Source organism: Pongo abelii, chromosome 18, assembly GCF_028885655.2.
Source record: "Pongo abelii isolate AG06213 chromosome 18, NHGRI_mPonAbe1-v2.0_pri, whole genome shotgun sequence".
Taxonomy (NCBI): Eukaryota; Metazoa; Chordata; class Mammalia; order Primates; family Hominidae; genus Pongo; species Pongo abelii.
In genome coordinates, this window is record NC_072003.2 from 27,944,475 (window position 1) to 27,966,914 (window position 22,440).

The 22,440-nt window shown below is 45.2% G+C and overlaps 1 protein-coding gene across 1 annotated transcript in view; it reads left to right on the plus strand.

Annotated features, from left to right (window-relative positions):
• The first annotated feature begins 7,457 nt into the window (after window positions 1-7,457).
• SLC5A11 (solute carrier family 5 member 11) overlaps window positions 7,458-22,440 on the plus strand; it is a 51,700-nt gene continuing 36,717 nt past the window's right edge. Inside the window, 4 exon segments of the mRNA XM_063717810.1 lie at window positions 7,458-7,592; window positions 11,254-11,325; window positions 15,006-15,110; window positions 17,244-17,303. Coding sequence (XP_063573880.1) covers window positions 7,458-7,592; window positions 11,254-11,325; window positions 15,006-15,110; window positions 17,244-17,303 — 372 coding nt within the window.

Consider the following 22,440-nt stretch of genomic DNA (forward strand, 5'->3'; position numbering starts at 1 on the left):
CCACCTGCCTCAGTCTCCCAAAGTGCTGGGATTACAGGCATGAGCCACTGCACCCAGCCTAGTTTATGCTCTTTTTATTTTTATTTTTATTGTTTTTAGAGATAGGGTCTCACTCTGTCACCCAGGCTGGAATGCAGTGGTGCAATCATAGCTCAATGCAGTCTCAAACTCCTGGGCTTGGGCCCAGGGCAGTGGCTCACACCTATAATCCCAGCACTTTGGGAGGCCAAGGCAGGCGGATCACCTGAGGTCAGGAGTTCAAGACCAGCCTGGCCAACATGGTGAAACCCCATGTCTACTAAAAATACAAAAAAAGAAAAAAAAAATTAGCCGGGCGTGGTTGCAAACGCCTGTAATCCCAGCTACCCGGGAGGCTGAGGCAGGCGAATCGCTTAGGGGCAGGAGAATCGCTTGAAGCCAGGAGGTGGAGGTTGCAGTGAGCCAAGATTGCACCACTGCACTACAGTCTGGGGGACAGAGTGAGACTTCATCTCAAACAAAACAAAACAAAACAAAACAAAACTCCTGGGTTCAAGCAATCCTCTTGCCTCAGCCTCCCAAGTCATGCTGTCTTTTAAAAAAATGATTTTATAAAATGGATGGGGAACAGAACAAGTACTCTGTATTTAATCACATTACACATATAATGAACATGCCTACTGCTTTTTACAAACCTGTGACATATGTCTAATTATTAACCTCATTTCATAGATGGGAAATTGAGCCTCAGCGAGGTCATTTGCCCACGATCAAGGAGCTCATAGGAGGCAGAGCTGGGATCTGAGTCAGGGCAGTGCAGTTCTAAAGTATTTACACTTTACACTTTATCACGACATATCTATTTCCTGGAGAGTCTGTTGCTCATAATTAAAATTTGTAATTAGTCATTGTCATTTTCATTCAGGGCAGGGAACTTCCCTTGCTTCTCTCTCTCTCTCCCACTCTCTCTGTTTCTCCCCGGATTCCTGCCACCCCCTCTAATGTGTTCGATATTCATCTGGAAATACGCCTGCACTCTGGCAAAATAGTACTATTTTGTGTCTTTGGGTGCTTTGGCTTCATGCTATAAATTGTGTTCTGTTTATTTCCCTCCTTTTTCTTTCATTATGAAACGTTTCAGACACACAGAAGTTATAAAGAATCATGCACATCCAGAAGCCAGCCTAAGGCATGAAATGCGGCAAATACAATCACAGTGCACCTTCCCACACCTGTGGCCTGGGAACCTCTTTTCTGATCTTTTCCTTGCACCAGGGTGTGGAGATTTTTCACATCTCCTGGGGCGTGGAAAATTTTCATATCTACCATAGCAAATTATGTCAGTGGCCAAAAGGAAGGGATGAGAGAAGTCCCTGCTCCACTGAGCTTCCTTTTGTGCGTTGGCCAATAGGCGACCTCAAGGGTAGGCTGTTCTCCTTGCCAACAAAGCCTTTGTTATAACATAAGCTGCCGTGAATCCTCCCCGCAGGCACAGGGAGGGTTCTTCACAAGAGGTGAAGAAGGAGCCACCCCCAACCACCCCAACCAGACCCTCCTGAGGCAGCCTGGGAGCCAAACATCACTGTGCAAGGGACAAAGGGTGCCCGGGGTCATTTCACCGAGTGGGCCCAGGTACACACAGGGTGCAGGGGACTGAGATGAAAACCCAGAGGACAGGGCCAAGTCTACGCTTCTCATTGTTTTGTCCTTCATGCCGAACACAGAGCTTGGCACACAGTTGTTGCTTAATAAATGTTTATTTCACTGAGTCCCCAGGGCCTAGCACAGAGCATGGCACATAGCTGATGCCTAATAAATGTTTGTTCTACTGAGTTCCCAGGGCCTAGCACAGAGCATGGCACACAGCTGGTGCCTAATAAATGTTTGTTCTATTGAGTCCCCAGGGTCTAGCACAGAGCATGGCGCACAGCCGGTGCCTGATAAATGTTTGTTGTACTTAGTCCCCAGGGTCTAGCACAGAGCATGGCACACAACTAGTGCCTAATGTTTGTTCTACTGAGTCCCCAGGGTCTAGCACAGAACCTGGTACACAGTTGGTGCCTAATAATGTTTGTTGCACTCAGTCCCCAGGGCCTAGCACAGAGCTTGGCACCCAGATGGTGCCTAATAAATGTTTGTTTCACTGAGTCCCCAGGGCCTAGTACAGAGCCTGGTACATAGTTGATGCCTAATAACATTTGTTTTACTGAGTCACAAGACCTGACACATAGCTTGGCACACCACTGGTGACTAATAAATATTCCACTGAGTTGCAGGGCCTGGCGTGGAGCCTGGCACACAGCTGGTGACTAATAAATGTTCCACTAAGTCCTCAGGGCCTGGCATGGAGCCTGGCACACAGCTGGTGCCTAATAAATGCTTGCAGGAAAGAAATAGAGCCAGAGGGAGTGAAAGAGAGAATGAAGGAGAGAAGGGTGGCAGGCAAGAAAGACAGACCAGCCAGGAATGCACCTCCAAACCTGGGTTGGGATCCCACCCGCGGCACTGACTGTGACCTAGAAGCAAGCGGCACAGCCATGCCTGAGTTAGGCTCACTTTCCCCTCTTGTGCCTCTGATTCCCACCTGTGAAATGGAGGTGAAATCACGTTTGCCTCAAAGGGCTGTGCTCCATGCCTGGCACTCAAATAGAAATCGTGCTCACCAAGTGTTAGGGCTGATTCTCAGTATACCTACTGCATGGATTTGCAGAGGGTGGAGCGCATGGAGGGTTCCTCCTGGGAGCCTGTGGCCGAGGCTCCAGAGCATCTTTGGTCGCTATTCCTGTCTCCACCATGAAGATGGAGCCACGTCCCTCGCGGCCCCTGGCTGGGCCCCACCTCCCGGAGACTCAGGAAGGGCTTGGAATCAGTGCCAGTTTCGCCGGCTGTGGGCCCCATGGCGGTGATGAATAACTTGTTTATCTGCTGGAGCTGCTCCCACCGCTCTCTCGGTGCCTGGCAGGCAGAGGTCTGGAAGGGGCGGGCAGGGACGGGAAGGACTGGCTCACCAGGCAGCCGCCGCCCCTCCTCCCTCCTCCCTCTGCCCCACTCCCCAATTCAGCATCAGCCTCCACCTAAACCTGCTTCCTGCACTTTTCTGCTCCTCATCTTTCCCCAAATCCTGTTTTGGAAGCAGCAGGTTGAAGTGTTTGAAAACGCAGGCTCTGAAATCAGACCGGATTCGAGTCCCAGCTTTGTCACTTGTCAGCCATGTGACTTGGACACGACTTAAACTCTCGGAGCCATCACTCCCCCTGTAAAGTAAAGTTTTTTTGTTTTTTTTTTTCCGGAGACAAAGTCTCACTCTGTCCCCCAGGCTGGAGTGCAGTGGCACAATCACAGCTCACTGCAACCTCCGCCTCCCGGGTTCAAGCGATCCTTCTGCCTTAGCCTCCAGAGTAGCTGGGATTACAGTTGCATACCACTACATCCACCTAAAAAAATTGCATTTTTAGTAGAGGTGGGATTTCACCATGTTACCCAGGCTTGTCTCAAACTCCTGACCTCAGGTGATCCTCCTGCCTTGGCCTCCCAAAGTGCTGGAATTACAGGCATGAGCCACTGTGCCCAGCCTCCTCCCCTCTAAAGTCTGATGCAAACATTACTTACCTAATGGGGCTTCAACCTTGAGACAACCCACAAGGGTCCCCTTACTGCCTCCCCTCCTGAAGCTGCCAGAATGCTTTTCCTGCTTGGAACCTCCCTTAAGAGCCTCCACCCTTACCCTGAAAGGGAGTCTCCACCTCTAGGCCTTCCTCTCACTTTCTTGCACAGAGAAAGGTTAGGTTAGGTTAGTCTTTTTGTGTGTGTGTGTTGGTTTGTTTGTTTGGTTGTGGCAACGTCTTGCTCTGCCTCCCAGGCTGGAGTGCATTGGGGCAATCATAACTCACTGTAGCCAAGCTCCTGGGCTCAAGTTATCCTCCTGCCTTAGCCTCCCAAAGTGGTGGGATTATAGGCTGGAGCCACCACACCTGGCCTCCAAATTATTTCTCTAATCTACTCCCTCTGCTATGGTCTGAATGTGCATGTCCCTCTGTCCCCAGATTCTTACATTGAAACCTAAATCCCTAATGCAATAGTATTAAGAGGCAGGGCATCTGAGAGGGTTAGGGTTATGAGGACTGTGCCCCCACAGATGGGATTAGCATGTTTATAAAAGAGGCTTGAGGCCAGGTGCGGTGGCTCATGCTTATAATCCCAACAGTTTGATAGGCCGAGTTGGGGGAATTGCTTGAGCCCAGGAATTTGAGACCACCCTGAGCAACATAGTGAGACTTCATCTCTACAAAAAAAAAAAAAAAAAAAGCCAGGCATGGTGGTGCATCTATAGTGCCAGCTAATTGGGAGGCTGAGGCAGGAGGATCTCTTGAGCCTAGGAGGTTGAAGTTGCAGTGAGCTGTGATTGTGCACTGTACTCCAGCCTGAGTAACAGAGCAAAACTCTTGTCTCTTTAAAAAAAGAGAAAAAGTGATTGTGCCACTGCACTCCAGTCTGGACACCAAAGTGAAACCTTGTCTCAAAATAAATAAATAAATAAATAAAAATAAAACAAAAAAGGCTTGAGAGAGCCAACTTGACCCATCCATCTACCATATGAGGACATAGCAAGGAAGTACCATCTATGAGGAACGGGCCCTCACCAGACGCTGAATCTGCTGACAGCTCGATCTTGGACTTTCTCCAGAACTGTGAGCAATAAATTTATGTTTTTTACAAATTACACAGTCTAAGGTATTTGATTGTAACAGCAGGAATGGACTAATCCCTGCCTATGTATGGTCTCAAGCCTGAGTCACTACCTCCAGAATAACCTCCCTGCCCGCATTCTTGCTTCTCTTCAAGGCTGCCCCTTGTCTGATCATACCACTTTCTTATTAGAAATTCTTCACTGACATCCTTTAACCCAGAGCACATGTGTGCACTGGAGGTGTTCCTGGCCTTCAGAGATGTTTCAAAATGTATGAGAGATTTTTGGTTGTCACAATAATTTGGGAGTGCTACTGGCATTCAGTAGGTGGAGGCCAGAAATTCTAGACTTCCTGAAATGTGTATTGCCCACACAACAAAGATTTTCAGAGGACCCGCCAGATATTCATGTGGGCAAAAATCCCATTTATCACTATCTGAGTCCACAATCTACCTTCAGATTACATAAAATGAAAAGTATTGGAGTTTTTTCTTACTTTAAAAATGTACCTGGGCTGGGCATGGTAATCCCAGCACTTTGGGAGGCCAAGGTGGGAGGATTCCTTGAGGCTGGAGTTCAAGGCCAGCCTGGGGAACATAGGGAAACCTTGTCTCAAAAAATAAAATAAGCCGGGCGCGATGGCTCACATCTGTAATCCCAGCACTTTGGGAGGCCGAGGCGGGTGGATCACGAGGTCGGGAGATCAAGACCATCCTGACTAACACAGTGAAATCCCATCTCTACTAAAAATACAAAAAAAAAACAAATTAGCTGAGTGTGGTGGCAGGTGCCTGTAGTCCCAGCTACTCAGGAGGCTGAGGCAGGAGAATGGAGTGAACCGGGGAGGCAAAGCTTGTAGTGAGCTGAGATCAGGCCACTGCACTCCAGCCTGGGAGACAGAGTGAGACTCCATCTCAAAAAAAATAAAAATAATAAAATAAAATAAACTTAGCTAAGTGTAAATGGTGGAGTCAAGGTCTTGCTCTGTTGCCCAGGCTGGAGTGCAGTGGCACAATCTCAGCTCACTGCAACCTCTACCTCTCAGATTCAAGCAATTCTCATGCCTCAGCCTCCCGAGTAGCTGGGACTACAGGCATGCGCCACCACACCCAGCTAATTTTTGTATTTTTAGTAAAGACAGGGTCCCGCCATGTTGCCCAGGTTGGCCTTGAACCCCTGGCCTCATGTGATCCACTCACCTCGGCCTCCCGGAGTGCTGATATTATAGGCATGAGCCACTGAGCCCGGCCAAGCTGTACAGCTTCTGAGCCTGAATTCTTAACATCTCTCCCCATGAACCTGCCCTCTATGAAACATCACGTTGTGCTGTTGTTGTCCATGGATGGCTTTGTCCCATCACTGGGCTGTGCATCGCAAGAGGGCAGGGATCAAATATTTTCATTTCTGGATGCCCAAAGGCCGACAGAGAGTGGAGTTGCATCTTAACACAGGAATAAGTCAATGCCCTGATCACTTGTGGTCAAAAATCACCCTTGGAAATTTTATTAGTTTCTGACTGCTGCTTTAACAAATTACCATGAACTTAGTAGCTAAAATAACATAAATTTATGACCTTACAGTTGTAGAGGTTAGAAGTTCTAAAAGGGTCTTACTGGGCTAAAATCAAGGTGTCAGCAGGACTTAATTCCTTCTGGATGTGCTAAGGAAGAATCTATTAATTTGCCTTTTACAGTTCCTAGAAGCCACCTGCACTCCTGGACTTGTAGCTCCATTACCCCATCTTCAAATCTAACAACGTTGAGTGAAATCCTTCTCATGCTGTCATCTCTGTGGCTATCTCTTCTGATTCTGTTTTTGCTGTGATTACATGGGGCCCACCCAGTTAATCCAGGCATCTCTCTATTTTCAGGTTAGCTGCAGCTAGGCATCTCCCTATTTTAAGTGATTTGACTAACAACCTTAATTTTATCTGCAAACTTAATTGTCCTTTGATATGTAACAACATATTCACAGGTTCTGGGGATTAGAGGTAAACATCTTTGGGGGCCATTTCTCTGTCTACCACAAGAATCCCTTAAATTGCCCATGGATTTGCAGGGCACTGAGAAAACTGCTTAGATTAGTGGCTCAAAGCATGGATTCTGGAACAAGATTATTGAGTTCAAATCTCAGATTTATGACCTTGGGCACTTACTTAACTTTTCTGTGTCTCAACTTCACCATCTGTAAAATGGGGATGATAACAATAGTGCCCACTTTGCAGGTTAGTAAACACTTAGAATGATGCCCAGGATATAGTAGGTGCAATATGGGTGTTTATTAAATATATTAAATTTCATGGGTATATATAGCATTGGAACAAGATTATGGTGTCTGGCTGAGCCCCAGACAAAATTATTGACCTGACTCTCACCCAGCTGTGAGGTACCACGGAAGTGGAGACTGACTCAGGTGTCTCATTTTTCTTTCACTCTGGGACACATGCTTGCTAAGTGGAAGAGGGTGCTGAAATCATCTGTACTATTGCAATTGTTTATGCTTCTTTCTATTTTGCCAAGTGAGTGACAAAATTGACTGCAGATTTGATGTGACTTCATTATGAATATGTGTTGAATGAATGAATGAGTGAGTGGATGGGTGGATGGATGGATGGATGGATCTGTCTTCCCTGAAGATCTGTCTTCCACCACACATCCCTCCACATGGGTCCTCTTTCATGGATGGCCTAGAGAGGTAGCTACAGAAAGGGTGAGAAGAATGATGCTGGCTAGGATCTGGCATCTGACTGGCATTTGCCCTTTCTCAGGATCCAGAGGTCTCGTTCAGGACCATGGAGAGCGGCACCAGCAGCCCTCAGCCTCCACAGTCAGATCCCCTGGATGCGTTTCCCCAGAAGGGCTTGGAGCCTGGGGACATCGCGGTGCTGGTTCTGTACTTCCTCTTTGTCCTGGCTGTTGGACTATGGGTAAGCCAGGCCACTGGGGGATGGGGGATGAAGAGAGAAGGAAATGTCTCTTTAGAGGTCCGGAGTTAACCTCATCCTTTTGGAGCTAAGATACTGACTGTGAGAGGAAGAAACTAACACAAGGTTATAGAGTAATCAGAACTTAAAATTTTTAAACATGCATTGGGTGTGGACTATTGTCAGACACTGTGTTAATCATTTTCACTTACGTTTCTCATGTAATTTTCACAGGCCCCTATGAGAAAGATGCTATTACAATACCCATTTTACAGATAAGGAAACACAGGCCCAAATAATTTAAGATCCTCATCCTGTAAGTTAGGAGAGCTAGGGTTAGAATCCCTGCCTCCCTTACTTTGAAGCTCATGTTTTGTTTTTGTTTTTGTTTCTGTTTTGTTTGTTTTGTTTTTTGAGATGGGATCTCCCTCTGTTGCTCAGGATACTAGAATGCAGTGGTGTCGATCATAGCTCACTCCGGCCTCGACTTCTTGGGCTCAAGTGATCTTCTTACCTCAGCTGCCAGGTAGTTAATTTTTAAATTTTTTTTGTAGAAATGGGGTCTCAGTATGTTGCCCAGGCTGGTCCCAAATTCCTGGGCTCAAGCAATTCTCCCATCTCAGCCTCCCAAAGTGCTGGGATTACAAACAGCCCAGCTTTTTTTTTTTTTTACTTTAAAGAAAAATTTAAAAGGCAATACAGTCACATGGTTCAAAAATAAAAATCACCTATGACAAGCAATGAAAAGTCTCAATATTAACCTTCTTTCCACAGGTAACCAATATTATTAGCTTGTTAGTACATTAGCATATGGATGGTTCAAGTGTCTTTATGCAAATCCAAGCAAATTTTAATATGCATATTTCCTTCTTTCTTAAACAGAAGGTAGCTTATACTGTTTTTTAACTTTCTATTTTTCACTTCTCAGTATCTTTTAGATATCTTTTCACATTAGCACGTAGACATTCCTTATCTTCTTAAAAGTTGCATAATATTTCCTTAGATGATTGTGTTGTAATTTATTTAACTAGTCGTGGGCTGAAGGTCATTTGGATTGTTTCCAATCTCTTACTATAATAAACTATACTATAATAAACAAACCCTGGCCGGGCGCAGTGGCTCACACCTGTAATCCCAGCACTTTGGGAGGCCGAGGCAGGCAGATCACTTGAGGCCAGGAGTTTGAGACCAGCCTGGCCAACATGGTGAAATCTCATCTCTACTAAAAATACAAAAAATTAGCCAGGTGTGGTGGCACCTATAGTCCCAGCTACTTGGGAGGCTGAGGCAGGAGAATGGCATGAACCCGGGAGGTGGAGCTTGCAGTGAGCCGAGATCATGCCACTGCACTCCAGCCTGGGCGACAGAGTGAGACTCCATCTCAAAAAATATATATAAAAAAATTAGCCAGGCGTGGTGGTGGGTGCCTGTAATCCCAGCTACTCAGGAGGCTAACCCAGGAGAATCACTTGAACCTGGGAGGCAGAGGTTGTGGTGAGCCGAGATTGCGCCATTGCACTCCAGCTTGAGCAACAAGAGTGAAAATCCGTCTCAAAAATAAATAAATAAATAAATAAATAAATAAATAAATAAACTCTGTACACCATTTGGGGTGTAGCTATAAGATAAATTCCCTGAAGCAGAAATGCGTATATTAAAGAATATATGCATTTGTGATTATACTAGTTTGTGTCAAATTGCACTCCTTAGGTGTACACATCAGAAATGATAAGAAAGTCTGTTTTGTCACATTCTCACCAACAGTGTATTGTCAAACTCATTTTTGTCAGACCAGGAAAAATAATATCTCAAAGTATTTTTTTTTTTTTTTTTTATTTGAGACAGAGTCTTGCTGTGTCCCTCAGGCTGGAGTGCAGTGGTGCAATCTCAGCTCACTGCAAGCTCCGCCTCCCGGGTTCACGCCATTCTCCTGCCTCAGCATCCCTAGTAGCTGGGACTACAGGCGTCCGCCATCATGCCCGGATAATTTTTTTTGTATTGTTAGTAGAGATGGGGTTTCACCGTGTTAGCCAGGATGGTCTCAATCTCCTGACCTCGTGATCCACCCACCTCGGCCTCCCAAAGTGCTGGGATTACAGGAGTGAGCCACCGCACCAGGCCAGTATTGTTAATATGCATTTATCTTACAATGAATGAGGCTGGGCCCCATTATGTATATTTAAACACCACATATTTTCTTTATGTGAACTATGGCTTCATATCTTTTGCCTTATTTCTATTAGGTTCTTCTTCTTTTTCTTATCAATTTCCAGGAGCTCTTTTTGTATTAAGGATATTAACAACTTTGAGATAAAAGGTCTGGCGCAGTGGCCCACGCTGGTAATCCTAGCGCTTCGGGAGGCTGAAGTGAGCAGATCGCTTGAGCTCAGTTCAAGACCAGCCTGGCAACATAGTAAGATACCATCTCTACAAAAAACACAAAAATTAGTTGAGCATGGTGGCATATGCCTGTAGTCCCAGATACTTGGAAGGCTGAGCCAGGAGGACTGCTTGTGCCTAGGAGTTCAAGGTTACAGTGAGCCATGATCACGTCACTGCACTCCAGCCTGGGTGACAGAGTGAGAACCAGTCTCAAAAAAGAAACAAAGAAAGAGAGAGAAAGGAAAGAAAGGAAGGAAGGGAAGGGAAGGGAAGGGAAAAAGAAAGAAAAAGAAAAGGAAAGAAAGAAAGAGAGTGAAAGAAAAAAAGAGAAAGAGAGAGAAAGAAAGAGAAAGAGAGGGAAGGAAGGAAGGAAAGAAGGGAGGGAGAGAAAGAGGGAAAGGGAAAGGAAGGGACAGGAAGAAGAAAGAAAAAGAAGGAAAGAAAGAGAAAGAAAAAGGAAGGAAGGAAAGAAAGAAAGAAAAGAAAAGAAAAAAGAAAGAAAGAAAAAATTAATCACCAATGTGATAGTATTAACAGATGGGGCCTTTCGAGGGTGATTAAGTCATAAGAACTGAGCCCTCATGAATGGGATTAGAGACTTTATTAAAGAAGCTCAAGGGAACTAGTTTTACCCCTTTTTGCCCTTCTGTTCCTCTGGCATGTGAAGACACAGAGGAGGTACTATCTATGAGGAACAGGCTCTCACCAGACACCAAACCTCTCGGTGCCTTGATCTTGAACTTCCAAGTCTCCAGAATTGTAAGAAACAAATTTCTGTTGTTTAAAAATTACCCAGTTTCGGGTATTTTGTTATAGCAGTGCAAAACAGACTGAGACATGAGCCTCAGTTTCTTCCTTTATCAGATTGGCCTAATGACACAAACCTCATAGGGGTTGGTAAGGATTAGATGAGGTAATGCATATGAAGTGCTTGGCACAGCATCTGGCACATAGTAAACACTCAGTAAATGGTATCAGTTATAAAATATCATAGACAAGCCATGAGCCTAAGACTCAAATGTCTAGGGAGACCAAGTAGGTTATCATAAAATAAATGTTTGTAGCCACAAGTGGTAGGAGCTGTGTTGACCTGAAGAGTTTATGTTTCCTCTAAAGACACAAAATTAAAATTTTCTCCAAAACTCTGGGAGAAACAGAATATATTTGATACCTGAATCTGGCCCTCGGGACTCCCAGTTTGCAATCCCTGGCCTAGGCCATTTTGAGATGCCTCTGATTGCTAACGTCTTCCCTCACCCACCTCTCTTCTTTTTTCTTTTAGTCCACAGTGAAGACCAAAAGAGACACAGTGAAAGGCTACTTCCTGGCTGGAGGGGACATGGTGTGGTGGCCAGTAAGTGGTCTTTGGTTCAATTAAAGTCACTTCTTAAAGAATCTTCAAGTGCTGGGATTCTGTCCAGCCTTTGATATCTCAGGACTCTCTGGTCTCATGTTGTTTGGAAGTCATTGTCTAAACTAAAGAAGGATTAGCTCCAGCTCAAATTTGTTTAAACAACAACAAAATTCATCACCTCATCTAAGGGAAAAATCTGGAGTTAGGTTTTAAAAATATATATTATATAAAAAACAAAAAATCAGCTGGGCGTAGTGGCATGTGCCTATAATCCCGGCTACTCGGGAGGCTGAGATAGGAGAATCACTTGAACCCAGGAAGCAGAGTTTGCAGTGAGCTGAGATGGCACCATTGCATTCCAGCCTGGGTGACAGAGCGAGGCTCCATTTAAAAAAAAAAAGTAAAGACGGTGAATTAGTAATCACAAAACTTCTCACAAAGAAAAAGACCAAGCACCAAGGATCAAGATGGCTTCAATGATAAACTCTTCCAAATGTTTCTAGAAAAATTAACACAAATCCTTTACAGATTCTTCCAAAAAAAAATTAGAGGCCGGGCGTGGTGGCTCATGCCTGTAATCCCAGCACTTTGGGAGGCCGAGGTGGACAGATCACAAGGTCAGGAGTTCGAGACCAGCCTGGCCAACATAATGAAACCCCACCTCTACAGAAAATACAAAAAAGTAGCCAGGTGTGGTGGCAGGCACCTGTAGTCCCAGATACTTAGGAGGCTGAGGCAGAAGAATCACTTGAACCCAGGAGGCGGAGGTTGCAGTGAGTCGAGATTGCGCCACTGCACTCCAGCATGGCGACAGAGCAAGACTCCATCTAAAAAAAAATTAGAACACTTCCTAACTCATTCTATAAGGCTATTATTGCCCTAATGCCAAAACCAGAGATATTACGCACACACACAAAAAATACAGATAAATATCTCTTATGAATATAGATTCAAAAGCTCTCAGTAGAGCAAATCTTTTTTTTTTTTTTTTTTTTTTCCTGAGACAGGATCTCTCTCTGTTGCCTGGGCTGGAGTGCAATGGTACAATCATAGCTCACTGTAGCTTCAAACTCATGGGCTCAAAGGATCCTCTCACCTCAGCCTCCCAAGCTGGGACCACAGGCATGTGCCACCACGCCTGACTAGCAAACCAAATCTAGCAACATATAAACATGAATTTACACCATGACCAAAAAAGATTCATCCTAGAAATGAAGGTTTGGTTCAATATACAAAAATGTCAATCAATGTAATACACCATATATATTATAGAATAAAAGACAAAAATGAGATCATCTCAATAGACAAAACCATTTAACAAAATCTAAAACCCTTTCATGATAAAACATTCAACAAACTAGGAATAGAAGAAAACTTCTTTAAGTTTTGGCATCTACAAAATCACCCACAGCTAACATACTTAGTGGTGAAAGACTGAAGTTTTTTTCTGTAAGATCAGGAACGAGACAAGGATGTGCCGTTTGCCACTTGTATTCAACATTTTTCTGGAGGTTCTAGCCAGAGCAATTCACAAGAAAAAGAAGTAAAGGGTACCCAGATTGAAGAAGAAGAAACAAAGCTATCTTGATTTGCAAAAGACATGATCTTGTACATAGAAACTTCTAAATAACCCAAGAAATGCTATTAGACATTATAAATGAGTTTAGTCAGATTGCAGATTATAAGATTAATTTTTAAAAATTAATTGTGTTTTATACACTAGCAGTGAACAACCTGAAAATGAAATTAAGAGAATAATTCCACTTATAATAGCATCAAAAGAATAAAGTATTTAGGAATAAATTTGACAAAAGAATACAACACTATACACTGAAAAGTCACTGGAAAAACTTAAAGAACTAATTAATTAAGAAAACATCCTGAGTTCTTGGATTCAAAGACTTATTACTGCTAAAGCAGCAATATTCCCCCAATGGACCTGCAGATTCAACACCATCTCCATCAAAATTTCTGCTCTTTTTTTTTTTTTGGCAGAAATTGACAAGCTGATCCTGAAATTCATATGAAAATGCAAGGGACCCAGAATAGCCAAAATGATCTTGAAAAATAAGAATAAAGTTGGCCGGGCACGGTGGCTCACGCCTGTAATCCCAGCACTTTGGGAGGCCAAGGCGGGCGGATCACGAGGTCAGGAGATGGAGACCATCCTGGCGAACACGGTGAAACCCCGTCTCTACTAAAAATACAAAAAATCAGCAAGGCGCGGTGGCGGGTGCCTGTAGTCCCAGCTACTCGGGAGGCTGAGGCAGCAGAATGGCATGAACCCGGGAGGCCGAGCTTGCAGTGAGCTGAGATCACGCCACTGCACTCCAGCCTGGGAGACAGCGAGACTCTGTCTCAAAAAAAATAAAAAATAAATAATAAATAAATAAATTTGGCATACTCACACTTCTCAATTTGAAAACTTACTACAAAGCTACAGTAATCAAACGAGTGTGATACTGACAGGAGGATAAACATGTAGACAAATGAAATAGAATTTGATAAGAAGAAGAGATAGGAAAGTCAATAAGGAGGCAAAATGGCTCTTTCACAATTCTCTCTCCTCTCTTCCTTCACCGTTCTCCTCCTCTTCTTTTTCTTCTCACTCCCTCCTTTCCCCTCCTCACTGGATCTGCCTTTTTTTTTTTTTTTTTTTTTTTTTTTTGAGACTGAGTCTCTGTAGTCCAGGCTGGAGTGCAGCGGCGCAATCTCGGCTCATTGCCACCTCCACCTCCCGGGCTCAAGCGATTCTCCTGCCTCAGCCTCCTGAGTAGCTGGGATTATAGGCATGTGCCACCATGCTCAGCTAACTTTTGTATTTTTAATGGAGACGGGGTTTCACCATGTTGGCCAGGCTGGTCTCAAACTCCTGACCTCAAGCGATCCGCCTGCCTCAGCCTCCCAAAGTGCTGGGATTACAAACGTGAGCCAGAGCACCCGGCTGGACCTGCCTTTCTGTGCAGGTCTCCATCCTCCCCTGTCTCTGAACTGGCAGTGATGAGCAGCACAGGGTGAAACATGCCTCCACACCACCCCCTCACCCCCAGCACACACACACCTCCCTGGTTCAACATCTCCAGTCCAAGGGACCAGCAGAGACGGTGTCCCCATTCCAAATTCCCAGGAAAGAGAATATAATTTGCCCAGCTTGGGCCAGGTACCCAGGCCTGTCCAGCCCAATCAATTGAGACCAGGGAGACCAGGGATTGGCATCATCAAGTACAGCACTAGCCATTTAGTGCTATACCAAGAGGACTATCTACTTTGCTAAGTTAGAAGCAGATGTGGGGAGTAACACAGGCTTCCTGATTCTCATCATGAATCACTTTCTGCATTACCTGTCACCTTCTTTCCCGACCCCCGACCCCTGCAGGGATGCTGCATATAGTTGTTGAAGCTGTGCACTGCACAACCCTAGAAGGTGCAATCTGCATTTTAGGCCCTGTAGTCATGAATATTTATTCTACCAATTTCTGATAGGTGGGCTCTGACCAAGTAAGAGTCTTGGGAAAGAAGAATCTCATTCTAATGTAAACAAAAATGCCAGATAGGCTAGGGGTGGCCCTGCCTTCCTCCACTTCTCTTCTCTGTCCCTTTGGAGCATGGTAAGAATTGGGGGTGGGGAGCATGTACCCTCGACTTTGTCTCCAAGATCTGACCCATCCATCTCCCCACAGGTGGGTGCATCCTTGTTTGCCAGCAATGTTGGAAGTGGACATTTCATTGGCCTGGCAGGATCAGGTGCTGCTACGGGCATTTCTGTATCAGCTTATGAACTTAATGTAAGTATTTTACCTAGAGCATAGATGACATCTTACCTCCACCTAATAGGTAGATCTCAGGGGAAAGTTGTGTGAATGCCCTGCACTTTAAAAATAGAATGATGGGGCCAGGCGCGGTGGCTCACACCTGTAATCTCAGCACTTTGGGAGGCCAAGGCAGGTGGATCACCTAAGGTCAGGAGTTTGAGACCAGCCTGGCCAATGTGGCGAAACCCTGTCTCTACTGAAAATACAAAAAATTAGCCGAGTGTAATGGCGGGCACCGTAATCCCAGCTACTCGGGAGGCTGAGTTAGGAGAATCATCTGAACCCAGGAGGCGAATGTTGCAGTGAGCAGAGATTGCACTACTGCACTCCAGCCTGGGCGACAAGAGTGAAACTCCTTCCCACCCCCTCCAAAAAAAAAAAACCACACACACATAAAAAAAAAAAAAAAAACCAAAAAACAAACAAAAAAAATAATAGCGTGTTGGGCGTGATGGCTCAGGCCTGTAATCCCAGCACTTTGGGAGGCCGAGGTGGGCGGATCTTTTGAGGTCAGGAATTTGAGACCAGCCTGGTCAACATGGTGAGACTCCATCTCTACTAAAAATACAAAAATTAGCCAGGCTTGGTGTTGCACGCCTGTAATCCTAGCTACTCAGGAGGCTGAGGCAGGAGAATCACTTGAACCTGGGAGACAGAGGCTGCAGTGAGGTGAGATTGTAACACTGCACTTCAGCCTGGGTGACAGAGTGAGACTCTGTCTCACAAAAAAAAAAAAAAAAGTGTGTGAAGAAGAGGGCTCAGAATTCCTCTCCTAGACATGCAGAAGAAAGATGGTATCGTGGAGACTGAAGCATATTTCTGTGTACTTTAGATGTCAATCGGCCATCGCAAAAATTTTACAGCTCAGTAGTTTTTGACTTTGTTTGCTACCTCTGAGATACTCAAGGGATAAGATACACTCTCCTATATAGCAGGGCTCACTTGGGATATGATTTTTACTGGGGTCAGGGCAGGAAGGGGATTATTAATAATGATCATTGCCTTCATAATGTCCAATATTTTTTGGATGCTTATTCTATGCCAGGAACAGACTTTGATATGTTACATACACTATCACATTATAGGATTCATTTACAGATTAGACCCACACTGCCTGGGTTTACATTCTTGCTCCAACACGTATAAACTTCAGCGGCAAGTTGCTTTTTGTGTGACCTTGGGTGGCATGTGTTATTTCTGTTTGTTTGTTTTGTTTTGTTTTTATTTTTTTTTTTGAGACAGGGTCTTGCTCTGTCGCCCAAGCTGGAGTGCAGTGGTGTGGTCATGGCTCACTGCAACCTCCACCTCCCAGGCTCAAACCATCCTCCCACTTCAGCCTCCCAAGTAGCTGGGACCACAGGTGCACGCCACCATGCCTAGCTAATTTTCATATTTTTTGTAGAGAAGGGAATTTCACTATGCTACTCAGGTTGGTCTTGAACTCCTGGGTGCAAGCGATCCACTCGCTTCTGCCTGTCAAAGTGCTGGGATTACAGGCGTGACTCACCGCACCCAGCTGGGCAAGTTTCCTAACCTCTCTGAGCCTCATATACATAATAGGCATATTAATGGTACCTGTCATGTGGAACCATTATGAGAGTCAAGTGAATTAATGCTTGTAAAGGGTGCAGAGAGGCGCCTGGCATACAGTACTCATTAAGTATCATCTCCCTGATTTCCTTGCAACCACTTAGTGAGGCACTGATATGCCCATTTTCCAGGTGAGAAAACTGAGTCTTGGAGACCTGTGTTAACTCTTATGGTCATCTTTGAACCCAGGTCTGCCTGCTGTCACGGCCTTGTTTTAATCACTGCTGAGGAGGGGAGGGGGCACAACTGGATGAAGCGATGACGTGACGTTTAGGAGACACAGAACTAGGAAGCATTGCAAAAGCCTTCTTTTTCCACTCTCCTTTTCCTTCCCGAATCCCTTCCCCATGTTAAAAAAAGGAAATTTGAAGGCCGGAGCAGGTGAACCACTCAGCGAGTAAGAGACTACACCAGAGGTGGAGTTCAGGCCAGGCTGCCTCAGGGCGCAGAGGGAAATCCAAATGGGTACCTTGTTGTGAGCTGGGGGCCAAGTCCTGACTGTGTTTTCTTGAGCAGGGCTTGTTTTCTGTGCTGATGTTGGCCTGGATCTTCCTCCCCATCTACATTGCTGGTCAGGTGAGTCGGGAGACATTGGGATGCTGTAGAATTGAAAGATGCTTTGGGAATCTCAGCCCTGCAGTCCCTCCCTTATCCCGCCATCCCTCCTGCCCATGGTCATGCATTAGATTGCCACTCAGAGGCCCCAGTAAAGGGGAGGGGTGATCCACAGGCGAGACAATGAGGAACCCAGTCCATAGCACTTCCCGCTAGTACCCAACATCCAAGGCACACAGAAGGCATTTGGAGGTTGGAAAAAATATGGGCCCTCAAATTTTAAATACCAAAACACAAATGTAAAGCTCACAATCTCTTAAATGTTTAAATCACAACATGTTTCCGCTATATTTTTTTGAGACAGGGTCTGGCTCTGTCCCCAGGATGGAATGCAGTGGTGCAATCTTGGCTCGCCTGGTCTCACCAGCCTCCCCAGCAGCTAGGACCACAGACGCAAGCCACCGCACCCAGCTAATTTTTGTATTTTTTTTTTTTTAGTAGAAAATAAAAAAATCCCGCCATGTTACCCAGGCTCGTCTTGAACTCCTGGGCTCAAGTGATCTGCACACCTCAGCCTCCCAATCTGAGTAGCTGGAATTACAGGCATAAGACACCATGCCCAGCCAATGTTTCTGCTTTTTACTAAAAAATAAAAATAAAAATAAAAGTATATAGCTCATGCCTGTAATCCCAGCACTTTGGGAAGCCAAGGCAGGCAGATCACTTGAGCCTAGGAGTTCGAGACCAGGCTGGGCAACATGGTGAAAACCTGTCTCTACTAAAAAAACACAAAAATTAGCCAGGCATGGTGGTAAGCACCTGTAATCCCAGCTACTCAGGAGGCTGAGGAGCCATGAGAATTGCTTGAGCCCGGGAGGCAGAGGATGCAGTGAGCTGAGATCACACCACTGCACTCCAGCCTGTGTGACAGAGCGAGACCCTGTCTCAATCATATATATATATATATTTTTTAAAATCATATATGTATTTTAAAATCATATATATGATTCAGTGATTTTTTTCTTCCTTTGCACACAAAACTATAATAATTGAGCTATTTCTGACTGGTACAAAATGTCAATGTCTTAGTTACAAAATAATGCTGCTTTTGACTGTTTGAAAAGCATTTTTTTGTGGTTTTTTTTTTTTTTTTTTTTTTGACAGAGTTTTGCTCTTGCCCAGGCTGGAGTGCAATGGTGTGATCTTGGCTCACTGCAAACCTCTGCCTCCCGGTTTCAAGAGATTCTCCTGCCTCAGCCTCCCAAGTAGCTGGGATTACAGGCGCCCACCACCACGCCCAGCTAATTATTGTATTTTTAGTAGAGATGGGGTTTCACCATGTTGGCCAGGCTGGTCTCGAACCCCTGACCTCATGATCCACCCACCTCGGCCTCCCAAAGTGCTGGGATTACAAGCATGAGCCACCGTGCCTGGCCTGAACAGCAGTTTTTAAAAAATCATCTATGGTCTCACTGGCAGCATTGCATCATTCATGCTTTCTAACCTTAATTCTGTTCTAGATGTTCTATTGCACATGGCAAGACCACACAATATCACAGTGTTGTCCGTAAAGCAATAACTGATTTTAGCTTTTCATTATGGAAATGTTAAAAATACACAAAGTAGGCTGGGCATGGTGGCTCATGGATGTAATCCCAGCACTTTGGGAGGCCGAGTTGGGTGGATTGCTTGAGGCCCGGAGTTCGAGACCAGCCTGGGCAACATGGCAAAATCCCATCTCTACAAAAAATACAAAAATTAGCTGGGTGTGGTGACACACACCTATAGTCTCAGATACTCAGGAGGCTGAGGCAGGAGGATTAGGATCATTTGAGACCGGTAGGTTGAGGCTACAGTGAGCCATAATTGTGCCACAGCACTCCAGTCGGGGGGACAGAATGAGACCCAGTCTCAAACACACACACACACACACACACACGCACACACACACACACACACACAAAGTAGAAAAAGCTTAGGAATCAGAAATCATGTTAAAAATCCTTCAGGCTGGATGCAGTGGCTCATGCCTGTAATCCCTGCGCTTTGGGAGGCCAAGGAGGGAGAATCACTTGAGTCCAGGATTTCAAGACCAGCCTGGGCAACAGAGCACGACCTTATCTCTACTAAAATTTTTTTTAAATTAGCCAGGCCTGGTGGCAAGTGCCTGTGGTCCCAGCTACTCAGGAGGCTAAAGTGGGAGGAACACTTGAGCCCAGGAGTTGGAAGCTGCAGTGAGCTATGATCACGCCACTGCAGTCTAGCCTGAGTGACAGAGAATAGTTCAATTCTGTATTAAGGGCAGGGATATATGGGTAAGTAACCTCCCTTGGAGGTAATCCCAAAAGTCTAAAAGCAAGACCTTTGGTGAGCAGGGGGCCTGGGTCTGCTCCTGACCGCTGTGGCTAGCTCCCATGTAGACACAGCATCTGAGGTATAACAACACCGGACTGGAAATGAAGCTCTCCGGGTCAAAGCATCAAGAAAGTTATTGAGCGCCTACTACAGGAAGGCGTATATGATGGTAGAGATGCAGGTGAGTGAATATTTAGGGTTGCCAGACAGTCTCACCTGATGGCTTCCATTTTCTCTGGCAAGCAGAAGATGATGTCATCAGCTGAGAGTGAGAAAGGAACTTGTGAAGCTTTAGGTTGAGAAGATGCAAAGTTTGTTTTTTTGTTTTGTTTTGTTTGTTTGTTTTGAGATGGAGTCTCGCTCTGTCACCCAGGCTGGAGTGCAGTGGCACAATCTTGGCTCACTGCAGTCTCCACCTCCCAGGTTCAAGCAATTCTCTGCCTCAGCCTCCCGAGTAGCTGGGATTACAGGTGCCCACCACCACACCCAGCTAATTTTTGTATCTTTAGTAGAGACGGGGTTTCACCATGTTGGTCAGGCTGGTCTCAAACTCCTGACCTCCTGCGCCTCAGCCTCCCAAAGTGCTGGGATTACAGGCATGAGCCACTGCACCAGCCAGATAGCCAGATGCAAAGATCTGAAATGGCTGCAGTAGTTGTTTGTAATAGAAAAACCTGGGAACAACCACCATGTCCATTAATAAGGAACTGGACAGCCGGGCTGTACCATCTCATGCCGTGACAAGGGATGAAGTCCACAGAGGTATGCTGATCTCCAAGCTATTGTTAAATAAGAAAATAAAATCTCCTAGATCTAGACATCCTTTGGGCAATATCTTACACTTATACAAAGGAGAGGTTAAACCCATCCTAGATAATAAATGCCAAAGTGTTGAGAAAAGTTCAAAAGCTACCCAATTTGTTTTTATTAGGACATGAAATAAACATTCAGAAAAGCAATAAAACACACACACACACACACAACAAACACAAAAGTGCAGCTTGACAAATTATTGTAAAAGGAACACCCACATCAAGACAGAAAACATAATGTCAGCCAAGTGCGATCGCTCACACCTGTAATCCCAGCACTTTGGGAGGCTGAGGCAGGCAGATCACTTGAGGTCAGGAGTTCGAGACCAGCCTGGCCAACGTGGTGAAACCCTGTCTCTACTAAAAATACAAAAATTAGCCAGACGTGGTGGCGGGTGCCTGTAGTTCCAGCTACTCGGGAGGCTGAAGTGGGAGAATTGCTCAAACCCAGGAAGTGGAGTGAAGTAAGCCAATATCACACTACTTAACTCTTGCCTGGGTGACAGAGTGAGACTCCGTCAGAAGGAAAGGAAAGGAAAGAAGGAAAGGAAATGAAATGAAAGGAAAGAAAAGGAAAGGAAAGGAAAGGGGAAAGGGGAAAAGGGAAAGGGAAAGGAGAAGAAGAAAGGAAAGGAGGAAGGAAGGAATGGAGAGAGGGAGGGAGGGAGGGAGGGAGGAAGGAAGGAAGGAAGGAAATATAATGTCCTCTGCAAGCCTTTAGAAAATCACAATGCTGGCTGGGCACAGTGGCTCAGGTCTATAATCCCAGCTCTTTGGGAGGCTGCGGTGGGAGGATTGCTTGAAGCCAGGAGTTTGAGACCAGCCTGGGCAACATAGTGAGACCCCCATCTCTGCAAAAACAATTAAAATAAAGAATTAGCTGAGACTGGTGGTGTGCACCTTTAGTCCCAGCTAGTCAGTAGGCTGAGGCAAGAGGATGGGAGACTGAGGAGGAGGACTGATTGCTTGAACCCAGGAGATCAGGGCTGCAGTGAGCTATGATCATACCACTGCACTCCAGCCTGGGTGACACAGTGAGACCCCGTCTCTAAAAAAGAAAAATCACAATGCCTTCCCTTCTCCTTGGCTTTCCTATTAAGTAATTACTCCCTTGCTTTTCTTTACAGTTTTAATTCTGCATACCTGAACAATGTAGTTGAATTTTACTTTTTTTGGTGAAGGGTGGGTTATAGATAATTGAAAACTGGAGTTTTTTTTTTTTTTTTTTTGAGGCAGAGTTTCGCTCTGCTGTCCAGGCTGGAGTGCAGTGGCATGATCTCAGCTCGCTGCAACATCTGCCTCCTGGGTTCATGCAATTCTCCTCCCTCAACCTCCCAAGTAGCTGGGATTACAGGTGCACACCACCACACCCGACTACTTCTTGTATTTTTAGTAGAGATGGGGTTTCCCCATGTTGGCCAGGCTGTTCTTGAACTCCTGGCCTCAGGTGATCCACCCACCTCAGCCTCCCAAAGTGCTGGGATTACAGGTGTGAGCCACCGCACCCAGCTTGGAGTAATATTCTTTCGTTACATGTAGCTGATGTGTTAATTGTCATTGCTATGCAGTATCACGTAGTGTGACTCACATCCCAATATATTTATCCATTCTGTTGTGTGTGGGCATTTAAGTTGCTCCCAGTATTGGTCTATGATAGACAGCACTGCTGTGAACATTTTTATAAGTGTGTTCTTCTGCACATAAACAAGCATTGGTGAGAGAGTCTACCTCTGAGTGGAATTTCTAGGTCATTGGATATGTTCATCTTTGGCTTTACAAGATATTGACAAACATTTTCCCAGAGTAGTTCTATCCATTTATATTCCCACCAGCAGCGTATGAAAATTCCCTTTCCTGCAATTCGGCGTATCCTTGGTGACATTTTATATTCTCCAACTTAAAGATTCTTGCGAATTTGGTGCATGTGTAGTGATATCTCACTGCTTTTTAAAATTTTGTTGACACAGAGTCTTGCTCTGTCGCCCAGGCTG